Below are 13,762 nucleotides of genomic sequence, written 5' to 3'. Positions count from 1 at the left end.
TCTCTAACACCTTCAGGGGATCAACATTTAACCCTACCAATCAGTTCAACATTTAATCCGACATTTAAACTCACATTGACTATTGAAAACGTTAGAAATTCCTCACATTGTCCTTACCAAGACTCACCAAGACTCGGCACGAATGGACACGTCTTAAGTGGCTCGGTTGATCGGGAGATTGGCTTGGAAAAATGGCTCACCTTGGCTTGGCTCAGTTCTCAGTTCGTGGCTCGCGACTTGGCTCAGCTCAGCTCGTGGCTCAACTCAATACTCGGCTCGACTCAGCTCGTGGCTCTGTCCTCGGCTCGTGGCTCGCTGCGACTCAGCTTGGGCATGGCTCGGCTTGATTGGCTAGGCTCGGCTTGATGGGCTGCTCGAAGAAGAGCAATGTGCGGCTCGGTCTTTGTCGGACAGTGCGCTGAAGGGAGGCGCAACAACGACGACGGAGGACTTGGGCTTTGCGGACGACACACGAAGGAGGAGCGGCGGCTGACGGCTTCAAGGAGAGATGACGAGCGGTGGCAGATTTGGCTCTGCGTCTCCGTGACTGTCGCATCTATGCTGGCTGGAGATGGAGGTAGTCGACGACAGAAAAGAGGACGTGAGATGGGCTGCCACGGTGACTGCACGACGACGTTACGAAGCCGATAACGACGAAGAAAAAGAGACTACCACAAAGACGGAGACAGAGGCGTGCGGACGCAGTTGGGAAACAAGGAAGAGATGATTGGGGCGGCGATCGGGCGAAGGAAGAAGAAAGAGAAGGGAATCGGGGGGCTGCACGCGGAATGAAGGGTTTTTAAGGTTTTTTTTTTAAAAAAGAATATATATATAATAAATAATAATAATAATAAAAATAATTTAATTTAATTTAGATTATATTATTATTATTGTATTATATTATATCGTATTATTAAAATTTATAACCTTCATTTTCTTTTTCTTTTCTCTTCTAAGCCAAACAAAAAAATTAACACCCAAAAAATTTTAATTCCCAAAATTAACATAAAATGTTAAAACTTACCTCGAAAATTTGGGGTGTTATATTCTTCCCTCCTTAAGCAACTTTCATCCTCGAAAGTTCTATTCCTTGAACAATCTTGGATAACGAGCTCTCATGTCATCTTCTCTCTCCCATGTAGCCTCTTCAACCTTGTGATTCCTCCATAAGACTTTAACCAAAGGGATCTCTCTGCTTCTCAACATCTTTACCTCCTTAGCCAACACCTCAACTGGTTGTTCTGTAGAGCTCAAGTTTTCATCGATCTCTAATGGCTCGTAATCCACTACATGGGATGGATCTGTTACATACTTCCTCAACATAGAAACATGGAACACGTCATGAACTGCCGAGAGTGATGGCGGCAAAGCTGAGCGATATGCCACAGGGCCAATTCGCTCTAGAATCTCAAACGGCCCAACAAAACAGGGACTCAGCTTTCCTCTCCTTTCAAAACGTAGGACACCTTTCATAGGTGCTACTTTCAAGAACACTTTGTCTACCACATCGAACTCAAGATCCTTTCGTCTTACATCAGCATAACTCTTCTGTCTACTCTGTGCGGTCTGCATACGTGAACTAACTCAGGACCCATCAATCTCTGCTCACCAACCTCATCCTAGCAAACAGGGATCTACAACATTTGCCGTACAAGGTCTCAAACAGTGTCATGCCAATGGTAGCCTGAAAACTGTTATTATAAGCAAATTCCATCAAATGCAAGTGAGAATCCCAACTACCTGGGAATTCTAATGCGCAAGGTCACAACATATCCTCTAAAACTTGGTTTAGACGCTCAATCTGACCATCAGTCTGTGGGTGGAAAGTTGTACTAAAGTCTAACCTCGTGCCCATAGCAGCCTGTAAACCCTTCCAGAACTTGGAAGTGAAATGGGCATCTCTATCATAAACAATCGACACTTGCACTCCATGTAGTCTCACTATCTCAGACATGTACGACTGTGCCCATTTACTAGCAATATAAGTGGATTTCCCCGGAATGAAGTGTGTTGATTTGGTAAGCCTGTCAACAACAACCCAAATCACTTTAAAACCCCTCGGAGTTTTAGGCAGTCCTGTAATGAAATCCATGGACACATTTTCCCACTTCCATTTCGGTACGCTCAAGGGTTGTAATAAACCTGCTGGTTTCTGCCTTGGTGCTTTAACCTATTGGCACACCAAGCATTTACTAACAAATTTTGCCACCTCTCTCTTCATATTACCCCACCAGTAAACTCGTTTCAGGTCCTAATACATCTTCGTACTACCGGGTGCATGGAAAATGGGGAACTATGAGCCTCAGTCAATAATTCTGTTTTAACTGCACTGTCTGCTGGCACACAAAGGCACCTTTCAAACAAAAGCCCACCATCAGAGGATATGGAGAACTCAACAGCTTGCCCTGCTTCTGCTAGGCAATGCTTCTCAACCAAGTAAGGATCGTTACTCTGACCAACAATGATCTTCTGTCTCAAAGTCGGCTGCACCGTCAACTGAGCTAACTGCGAAGTGACTGCCCCTACTGACACTGCAATCTCAGCCCTCTCAAAATCTCGATGCAATAGGGCTTGTTGGGTAATAAGTGCTGCTGAATGTGATACCTTTCTACTAAGAGCATCGGCTACCACATTCGCCTTGCCTGGATGATACAGTATCTAACAATCGTAATCCTTTACTAATTCAAGTCATCTTCGTTGTCTCATATTCAATTCCTTCTGAGTGAAGAAGTATTTCAAGCTTTTATGATCCGTAAAGATCTGTATCTTCTCACCATACAAGTAATGTCTCCATATCTTTAGTGTAAAGACTACTGCTACTAGTTCTAAATCATGGGTAGGGTAGTTCTGCTCATGACTCTTCAACTGACGAGAAGCATAAGCAACTACCTTACCTTGCTTCATCAAAACACAACCTAAACCTTTCTTAGAAGCATCATTGTAAATCACAAAACTCCCTGAACCATCAGGTATAGTATGAACCAGTGTAGTAACTAGCTTCTGTTTAAGGTTCTGGAAACTGTCCTCGCAAGCCTTGCTCCAAACAAAAGGAGCTCCCTTCCTGGTCAGCTGAATAAGAGGAGTAGCTATATGGGAAACGTTCTCTACAGACCGTCTGTAATAACCTACTAAACTCAGAAAGCTACGTACCTCACTGACTGTGGAAGGTCGGGGCCAACCGGTGACTGCCTCTATCTTAGCTGGATCCACAAAAACACCATGCGTAAATGCTCCTCATGCTCTGCCTCTCTCTTAGAATATATCAAAATATCATCAATAAACACGATCAAAAAAGTGTCTAGGAACTCCCTAAACACTCTATTCATCAAATCCATAAACACTGTCGGAGCATTCGTCGACCCAAAGGATATCACAATAAACTCATAGTGCCCATATCTGGAACGAAAGGTTGTTTTTAGTACATCGCTATCCTTAATCCTCAACTGATGATATCCTAACAGAAGGTCAATCTTAGAGAACACTGTAGCTCCCTGTAATTGGTCAAACAGATCATCGATCCTGGGCAAGGGATATTTGTTCTTAATAGTTACCTTATTCAACTCCCTGTAGTCAATACATAAGCGCATCGATCCATCCTTCTTTTTAACAAATAAGACTGGTGCACCCCAAGGTGACACACTCGGCCGAATGAAGCCTTTGTCAAGCAACTCCTGTAACTGCACTTTTAGCTCTTTCAACTCTGCTGGGGCCATTCTGTATAGAGCTATGGATATAGGAACCGTACGAAGTTCCAGCTCTATGGTAAACTCAATCTCTCAGTGAGGAGGTAACCCTGGAAGTTCTTCGAGAAAGACATCTGGATAGTCCCTCAACACTCGTTCTAATGACAAGGACACGTCAACCTCTCTAGTATCCACCACACTCGCTAAGATACTCCAAGTACCCTGACTAAGCCGTTTGCTGGCCCTCATAGTTGAGATTACCTTAGGTAACGACCTTGATCCTTCTCCCTTAAACTTAAAACTGACCATCAATAAAGGGTTAAACGCTACCTCCTTACGGGAATAATCTATGCTAGCATGGTTAGCAGCTAGCCAATCCATACCCAGAATCACATCAAAGTCGTGCATATCAAGGACCAGCAACGTTACTTCAATCACATGACCTGCTATCTCAATCTGGCATGCTTTCACCTTTTCTTTCGACAACATACTTTCCCCAGAAGGAGTAGATACTGATAAAACATGGTATATGGGCTCTACCTCTAAGCGAGCATGCAACACAAATGTAGAAGAGATAAAGGAATGTGACGAACCAGAATCAAACAAAACTAAGGCATAATGCCACAACACTGGAAGCGTACCTGTCACCACATTGCCTGCTCTCTTAGCCTCAGTCTTATTCGTAGCAAAGACTTTACCCTGATGTGGAGCACCTGCTCCCTGATTCTGTGCAACCTCAGTAAGTCTCATCGGGCATCTGTCGGCTGTATGCCCCCCTTGCCTACACTTGAAGCAAGTCCTGGTCCCAAACAAACAACGGTCCAGATGGTGCTTCCCACAAGTGGTACATAAAGGCTTCCCTCTGACAGCTTCCCCTGCCTTAAAAGGTCTCTGCTGAAAACGGCGAAACTCTCCACCTGATCTGAAGTTTCGCTGTGGCACTAAAATAGGTTGTTGCTCAGCCTTCCTTTTCTGTCCTAAAGTCGAACCCCTACTCGTAACCTTGGATGAGTTAGCCCTCTCCTGTAAACTGAGATCCACTGCCAAGCGCAGTGTATCAGCATGGATGGCTGGTCGAAAGGCTCGAACAAGACCCTGGATATCTAGCCTGAGACCTCTGACAAACTTATCGGCTTTGGCAGCCTCGGTCGCTATCATCTCAGAAGCAAAACAAGACAACATATCAAACTCTGCATCATACTGCTCCACTGTCCTATCGCCCTACTCCAAGATAAAAAACTCTTGCTGCTTGGCATCTTGCAAACTGGCAGAGAAGAATTTCGCATAGAAACTCTCCTTGAACTGCTTCCAAGTAATCTGACCCACATCACCCTCTAGCATCCTCTCTGTCATCTCCAACCAGGCAGTGCCTCTGTCTGTCAACATGAAAATGGCGCACTGAACTTTCTGATCCACAGGGCACTTGATATGGTCTCCAAAGAGGACAACCACATCTGAGCCTTGGTGGGGTTCTCCAAAGACCCATCGAATGTCGTGGGGTTGTACTTTCTGAAATCCCTCAAGTGCTTGGCCTTTGCCGACAACTTGTCCAGCACGCCCTAGGGTACATCTGGAGCTGGAGTAACTGGTGCTCCATAACAGTGATCTGTATAATCAAATCCCTGAACCTCTGCTCCATAACAGCGAGGTTCGCATGAGTAACTGGTGCAGCAGGGTCGGTAGCTTTAGCTACAGTCCGTGCTTCAGGTTGGACACGTCCTGCTCTCCTTCCTCGGCCTCCTCGGCCACCCCTACGCGCACCTCTCCTTGGCGGCATTTTCCTAACAACCACCAATGATTCCTTTAGTCTCATACGATAATTAACTTCACATGTTAACTTAGGTAAGGTCATGCATATAGAGTTATACATATAATTTCATGAAAGCGTACCTGACGAGTGGAAATGTATCGTTTTAGCCATAGAAACACAAAAACACAAACTCACATCGTAAGTCAGTCTACAAAACCTAAAATTTAGGCTCTGATACCAATTGTAACGACCCAACTTTCCAGACTAAGCAAAGGTCACTACGTACTGCTACGACTCGACAGTAAACACACAACACATAAAAGACCTATTATGATTCATTAAAACATTCGAAATATCACAAAAAAAATAGTTTCGGGCCCTATTTTAAATCACGTTCTCAAAAGTTCCAAAATATAGTTCACAAAATCATCAAAACGAAATAACCAATCAAATGTTCTAACCATGACTCCATTTAATTCTCAAAAGAAGTAGAAATTAACAAATGCGTCAGCGGAAGCATAAAGAAACAAGACACATCCATATGGCCTTCAAGCACCCTTTTTGCCCCACGCCAGTCTGCCTCTCGTCATACCATTACATGAAAAGTTTTAAGAGAAAAAGGGTGAGTATAAGACATACCCAGTAAGGGACCCACTACTGAGCCCATTAGGGTAATAACAATTAGCTTCCTATTAAGGGGTACCCTACATAAACAGTCTAGTAGTTTCGTACAACGCACACATCAATCTAGTGATCTCGAAGGATGCACATATCAGTCTAGTGATCCTGAAGGATGCACATATCAGTCTAGAGTGATTCCGAAAGATGCACATATCAGTCGAGTGATCCCGAAGGATGCACATATCAGTCGAGTGATCCCGAGGGACATTGCACCTGTAAGGTACGCTACCCTACAGATAAAGCTAACTGTTACCTCTCAGTCCATACTAAACCGTCTACAACAGTCACATCACAAAAACGTTCAAGCTAACGATTCAGTTGATAAGCTTAGCCTAGTCAGACAATTTAGGTAGAATCAACAGTCTCCTCAGTCGCTATGTGTATATCCAAATCACACGTCATCGTGACATTTCCTAAATCCAGTCAACTAGTCAAATCATCAGTTGTAAATCCACCTGACGGTACCTCGTCTCTGTTCAAACCCTAGCACATCTACAGGTAATCTATGTTATGCATAACGTCTATGTTATGCATAACAATCGTATTCAGTCTACAGCACAGTTCAACAGCGCACATACAATCTACACAAGAGGTTTCCGAACTCTTGTCCCTCCACGACATAACTCCATAACCGGTATCCCAACAACGAAATTCAACTTTACATAACATTAAGATTTTCATAATCCATCAACATTACTATTCCAGTTAATAGCACAACCCATCAACATAACTAAAATACACAGAACATTTGGGCATCTGTGCCCCTCAGCAAAACAACTCATTAACGTATATAAATACATAGGCTACAACCAACGATCACGTCACCTTTAATCAGTCAAGAGTGCATATTAATGATGTTTTCTAGGCAAACATGCATCAATCAATTTAGTACAGTTGCTATCGTATAATTCACATATGGGTTACTACTTTTCCAGTTTCGGTCTAAGGTTCAGTAGTAAGAAATCCCTTACCTGAAATGTAGCTAAGATCCTTGTTCAAATCGACGTCCACACGAATCCACCTAAACACAAACATAAGGGTTTAAACGATGGCATCACCAAAAATCCACATTACAAAACGTTCCAAAGCAACATCTACCGGCTTACCCAAATAGAGAAGAGTTGGCTCCAACTACACTTGCCGTAACACTCCTAAACTCGAGTGTCACCTCTCTAACACCTTCAGAGGATCAACAGTTAACCCAACCAATCAGCTCAACATTTAATCCGACATTTAAACTCGAATTGACTATTGAAAACGTTAGAAATTCCTCACATTGTCCTTACCAAGACTCACTGAGACTCGACACGAATGGACACGGCTTAAGTGGCTCAGTGGATCGGGAGATTAGCTTGGAAAAATGGCTCGGCTCCGCTTGGCTCAGTTCTCGGCTCGTGGCTCGGCTCAGCTCGACTCAGTACTCGGCTTGGCTCAGCTCGGAGCTCAGTTCTCAGCTCGTGGCTCGGCTCAGCTCGCTCGGTACTCGGCTTGGCTCAGCTCGGGGCTCAGTTCTCGGCTCGCGGCTCATTGCGACTCGGCTTCGATTCGTGTTTCGGGCACGACTCGACTTGATTGGCTTGGCCCAACTTGATGGGCTGCTCGAAGAAGAGCAACGTGCGGCTCGGTCTTCGTCGGACAGTGCGCGGAAGGGAGGCGCGACAATGATGACGTAGGACTTGGGCTTCGCGGACGACGCACGAAGAAGGAGCAGCGGCTGACGGCTTCAAGGAGAGACGAGCGGTGGCGACAGATTTGGCTCGCGTCTCCATGACTGTCGCGACTATGCTAGCTGGAGACGGGGAAGTAGAAGTTGGAGGCGGTCGGCGACGGAAAGGAGGACGTGAGATGGGCTGCCACGGTGACTGCACGTCGACGTTGCGAAGTCGACGACGACGGAGACAAAGAGACTACCATAGAGACGGAGACGGAGGCGTGCGGACGCAGTTGCGAAAGAAGGAAGAGATTATTGGGGCGACGATCGGGCGAAGGAAGAAGGAGAAGGGAACCGGGGAAGCTGCGCGCGGAATGAAGGGTTTTTAGGGTTTTTTTTAAATATATATATATATAATAAATAATAATAATAATAATAATAATAATAATAATAATTTAATTTAGATTATATTATTATTATTATTATTATTATTATTATTATTATTATTATTATTATTATATTATATTATATTATATTATATCGTATTATTAAAATTTATACCCTTCATTTTCTTTTTCTTTTCTCTTCTAAGCGAAACAAAAAAAATTAACACCCCAAAAATTTTAAATTCCCAAAAATTAACATAAAATGTTAAAACTTACCTCGAAAATTTGGGGCGTTACATTATTAAAGCATATCGGTAAAGTGAATCATTATCAATTATATGAATCAAGTTTACAGATGTATATCGATAGTGCATCAAGTTTATATGTAGAACTTCAAGCATATCAAATGTATTTAATCAATCAAGTGTATCATCAAGAATACTAAGTGTATATGCAGTTACATTGAGTGTATCAAATATACATGTACATTAAGTGTATCAAATTTGTTAAGTGTACGGCGAATGAAGCATAACAAGTTTATTAGTAGTGCATCAAGTATATCAAACTTATTAGTGAAGCCTTAAAGTTTATCAAGGCTTAAAGGGTATCAAGTGTATCAAGAAAACTCAAGTGTAACGAGGAATATTAGACGTATCAAATGGCACCAAGTGTATCAAAAAGTATCATGGTACATCAAGTGTATCAAGGTCTAAAAATTATCAAGAAGTATCAAATGTATATTAAGTGTATCAAAAAATATTAGATGTATCAATGGATATTATGAGTATTAAGTGTGTATGAAGTGTGTATGAAGTGTGTTAAGTATATCAAGTATATTTTCTTCCAAAAAAAAAAAAGTATATCAAGTATGTAAGAGTAATAATGACATTTTATGTATCGGTGGACTTCGTTGTTATAACATTTTTTTTTCTTTTTCAAGTTTGGGGGGGAAAAACGGTCAGCTAGGAATTTCAAAACTCAACATCAACTTCCACTAATATATAGAGAGAGAGAGAGGTTAAGAAGTGTGGAATAATAAGGAATGTGAAGAGTGAAAGAAAATAACGAACTGAAACGACATCCTCGATTGGCTGAGATTGAGCAATGGTTTGAAAAGTTCAAACCCTACAAATCTTAACTCCTTACTTCCTCATTAATTAATTAAATTAACATCTAATTGTTAATCTTAATTAATTAACCCTATTCCCATTCCAATTCGCTTTCCCCTCATCATCTCCCAAACTAATATCATAAAAATGACAATTGAGACCAGATCCGCCCGAAGACGGAGGCTCTCTATTACTAACTCCGATCTCCACAATGAAACCGGCGTCGGCGTTGGCGTCGACTACATCAGCCACCTCCCCGACGCCCTCCTCCACCACATCCTCTCTTCATTGCCGATCAAAACTGCTGCCCAATCCGCCACTCTCTCATCCCGTTGGCGCTCTCTCTGGTTCACTCTTCCCGACCTCGACTTCTCAACAGCCTCTTCAATTTCCGACCTAATCATCACTCGCATTCTCAACTCCCGACCCCACCATTCCAACGTCCGCCTCCTCCGCTTCTCCTCCAGTTTAACCTTCTCCCGTCTCAATGCCCTCTTCCGCACTGCCATTCGCCACCGAATTCAACAACTACACCTCCACGTCGCCACCAACGATTACTTCAACCTCCCTCGCTGTGTAATCTCCAGTGATTCCTTGAGAGTTTTCAATCTCCGATCCACCCATCCCGGTTTCCGTCTCCCTCCCCCTTCCGTCATGGTAAGCGGGTTCCGATCGTTAAATTCTCTGTCCCTGGCTCGTATGGTGTTTCATGATCGACCCTCATTGGTAGACTTGTTCACCGAAACGTCTTTCCCTGTTCTTAAGAAACTCAATTTAGAGAGGTGTTTTGGGCTTGAGCATTTGAGTGTTAAGTGTCCTGTTCTCGAGGATTTTAGTCTCCAGTTGTGTTTTCAGCTTCAGGGGTTTGATGTTTTTGGACCCAAATTACAGAGTATCAAAGTTTCTAATTGTTTTGATGCTTACACTACTCTTACTTGGGTTAAAATTGTTGCTCCTAATCTCAATACTCTGCATTGGATTTACAATGCTTTAACTGATGAAATTAATATCCATAATTTTACGTCCAGTCTCAATCAAGCATCTCTGAGTCTACTTCCTCAACATTTTGTTACCAACAAACTTCCCTCTGTTTCAGCTCTTCTCTCTGCTATTTCCCCTGCTCATTCTTTAGCGCTTGATTGTTTGTGCGTTGATGTAAGTTCCATTTTGTTCATTACTTCTTCATTTTGTTCTTTATTAAAATATTTTATTTAATTTTAATATGGATTGCAGATTGTATCAAGCCCTACTTACTTCGCACGTTATTTCCCTCCCTTGAACAATGTAAACTGTTTGGAGTTGAGTACAGCCTTGAGAAAGCAGAATGGTCCAGGGTTAGCTAATATATTCAGATCCTGTTCTGTTCTTCATACTCTTACTATCAAAATCGTTGACGGTGGCAACATTGGAAGGAAGGTAGTAATAAATATTATTATTCATTAGTTAAGTTCGAACATAGTTATTATTTATTATTTGTTGTTCTTATTATTGTTCAAACATTTATTATTGTTTGTGTTTAGGATTGGCGCAGGGATAAATGGGAAAGGAGTGCATCGGAGGAAGAACAATTTTGGGAAACCCAAATTGAGCCACTCAAATCTTTTCTTCTTCATCTTAAGATTGTGAAAATTGAAGGGTTTATGGACTGCTTGAGTGAGGTCAGCCTCACTCAATTTTTGCTAAAGCATGGCTCTGCATTGCAACAACTCACTCTTTTGACCACGAAAACAAAACATAGAGATTCTCCTATTAGACGACGAGAAATTAAATCTCAAATCATGGCTTTTCCTCGTGCTTCTTCTCTTGTTAAACTTTATTATTGTTGACATTAGCCACACAACTTTTTTTAACATGTTCATGATCTTTATAAAAAAAAAACTCACAATTTTATTCTTTGTTTTCTTCATTATATTGAATGAATTTCATTTCTTTTGAGTACTTGGAAAATCATTTCAAACCAGTCTTTTAACTTAGTTTCCATTCAATTTGTCTGGGAACTTAGTTAAGACAGATGATTGAACACGGGCATACAAATTCAAAAGTTGGCACGTGTGTCACTTATCGGTTTATGGAAGCCACATGATTGATAACGTAGTCCATAAGCTTGTCAAAAGTTCCTTTCTCAAAAATCTTTTATCTCCAAAGGACCAATTGATTTAACTGAGACTCTTCCTTCGGGATGCAGGGTGTAGAGAGATTTTTCCATTGTTAGACAACATTTTTCAAACACCAAAGAAGGAACAGTACTGGTGGTTTCCTTTAGGCTAATTCCCAATATATCACATAGTTGCCTGGAATTGTATGAATATGAGAGTAGCTTGTATACTCACGGATAAAATCACCATATGGCATTAGGTTTTTAGAAGCTTCTGTTATAGCATTCTGAAGCTCAACTTGGTTTACCTTGTCATAATTATCAATGCTAAGAACAACCTTTTTCCTGCATACGAAGTTCAATTCTGGGGCATTGTTCTTGAATCCCTTTGACCGCTCGATACCAATAAAGCCCTACAAAATAATATCATGAAAGATCTATAAAGATAGGAAAACGAATTAATTAGAAAAGCACTTACTTAGAAAGTGTACCTACATATATCCGTTGGGACAACGAGCTCACAGTCTTTTCCTTTCTGGATATAGACAAGATCAACGAGATGTGATTCACAAGTGGATGTATCGGGAAATCCATGAATAATGTTCCTATCAAGAGGCAAAAATTCAAAACATGCCACGGAAGGGAAATGAGGGTGTAAGAGACTTGATTTGGATTACACAAGGGGTTTAGATTAATACTAAAGTTGCACTCTGAAGAAGCATAAGTGAAAGAAACGATAGGGAGGGAATTAGTATAGTAATCTAAAGTTGGTATATGTTGTGACGTAGGTACCTGTCGCCTGTCACAACAACAACAATATAATTTGTATTTGGCCACAACGTCCTAGTTATCTTATAGCTCCCCAACTTTCTTTTCTCCCCTCTGATGCAATAAAATCAGCAAGCAATGAATCAGGTTTGAGAATGATGATCACAGATTGTCTGACCAATGGGTCGGAGATTTTAAGGTAATTTATACATGGTTCCTGCATGTTCTGATATCATTAGCCAAAAGCTTCTGTGCATTTCCTTTGTCTTTATCCAATCCTTCAATAAATTTGTTCATCACAGCCATCACAGGGGAATCAAAATTAAGTAATCTTCTTTCATATCTTCTTTGGACTTATTACATGTTAATATTATTTAATTAACAATTAGGCAGTCCAACATCAGACTTTTTAATTTTTATTCTTGTTTATGATATATTAAATAATTTATTCAAGTTATTAAACAGGAATTAGCACCAAATTAATGACTAAATTTATGAATTAACCTATTGTTGTATATATTTTTTAGTGCTAACTTTACACACGCACATATCACTTGAGATGTTTTTCAAATTAACTTTCAATTAATACGATTTTCTTTTCCAGTTTACATAGGAAGCATTTTTCTGTTTATTTTTTGACTTCTGACGCATCCATGGTTATAATTTTAAAACATACTAGTGTTAAGTATTTTAAAATAGTATAAACAATATATGAAATATACCAAATATACCATACCATACAAATAAAACAAAATTACTCAAAATGTTCGATTTAAATCACAATAAATATCACAAAATTCATTTATTATAATCTCAATAAATCAAAATTTAACCATAGCTAAAATGTAGCTCAAAACTAAGTTAACAACCTCAATATAACCACAATACAAATCAATCAAAGTTTCAAAATCTATATCTATCTATCTTCTATATATTATAATTAGTTAGGGTTTATATATTTCAACAATTAATTAAATAATCTAAACCAATTTGATTCTCCTCCCTAAATCCTACCCACGTAGAAAAGGACGTAGGAGGGTCATCTCTGCATATGCAACATTAATGATTTTGGAACATCTTGGTGTGGGTTTTATGTTATAAAATTCATAATTTTAGAATGTTAAACTATTGCATTTTCATTATTCAATAAAATTGTTGACATAAACGTGGATCAAATTGAAGTAATATTTTAAATGGTTTATAGTAGTATGCAAGTTCAAGTAATAGTCTAAATGATTTATAGTATAGGAATAAGATTGGATATCTTATTCTGGATACATTATGGATGTGATCCACTTTGTATTTAGTACATGCAGAGTGATCCCAAAATGCTCATGTTGAGATGTGTGAGTAGGGGCATTCTATACAATGAGATTGTGTAACTTTTTGGACAATTAAATAGTTACTTTTACAATATAACACCATTCACTAATTAAAATTAACTATTTTGATTATAGATGATTTATGCAACTTGACCTTAATCATGAACTAATTATGTGTTCTGTTCACACAAGATTATCCTTTGATCTATATAGGTGATGAAAAATTATTAGAACTTGCCTAATAGACCTCCAATTTAAGAGGTAAATACTTGACATATAGTTGGAGACATAAGATGTAAGATGAAATTCATTCCTAC

The 13,762-nt window shown here is 40.2% G+C and overlaps 1 protein-coding gene across 1 annotated transcript; it reads left to right on the top strand.

Moving 5' to 3' along the window:
* Positions 1-9,407: 9,407 nt before the first annotated feature.
* Positions 9,408-11,198, top strand: LOC103496399 (putative F-box/FBD/LRR-repeat protein At4g03220). The gene is made up of 3 exons (XM_051079247.1): positions 9,408-10,415; positions 10,494-10,676; positions 10,781-11,198. The coding sequence occupies exons 1-3, from the start codon at positions 9,408-9,410 to the stop codon at positions 11,084-11,086; spliced, it is 1,497 nt and encodes a 498-aa protein (XP_050935204.1). The 3' UTR covers positions 11,087-11,198.
* Positions 11,199-13,762: the final 2,564 nt, after the last annotated feature.

This window comes from Cucumis melo, chromosome 11 (assembly GCF_025177605.1).
Source record: "Cucumis melo cultivar AY chromosome 11, USDA_Cmelo_AY_1.0, whole genome shotgun sequence".
Lineage (NCBI taxonomy): Eukaryota > Viridiplantae > Streptophyta > Magnoliopsida > Cucurbitales > Cucurbitaceae > Cucumis > Cucumis melo.
The sequence above is the reverse complement of the archived record's forward strand: the minus strand, read 5'-3'. Positions and strand labels throughout refer to the sequence as shown.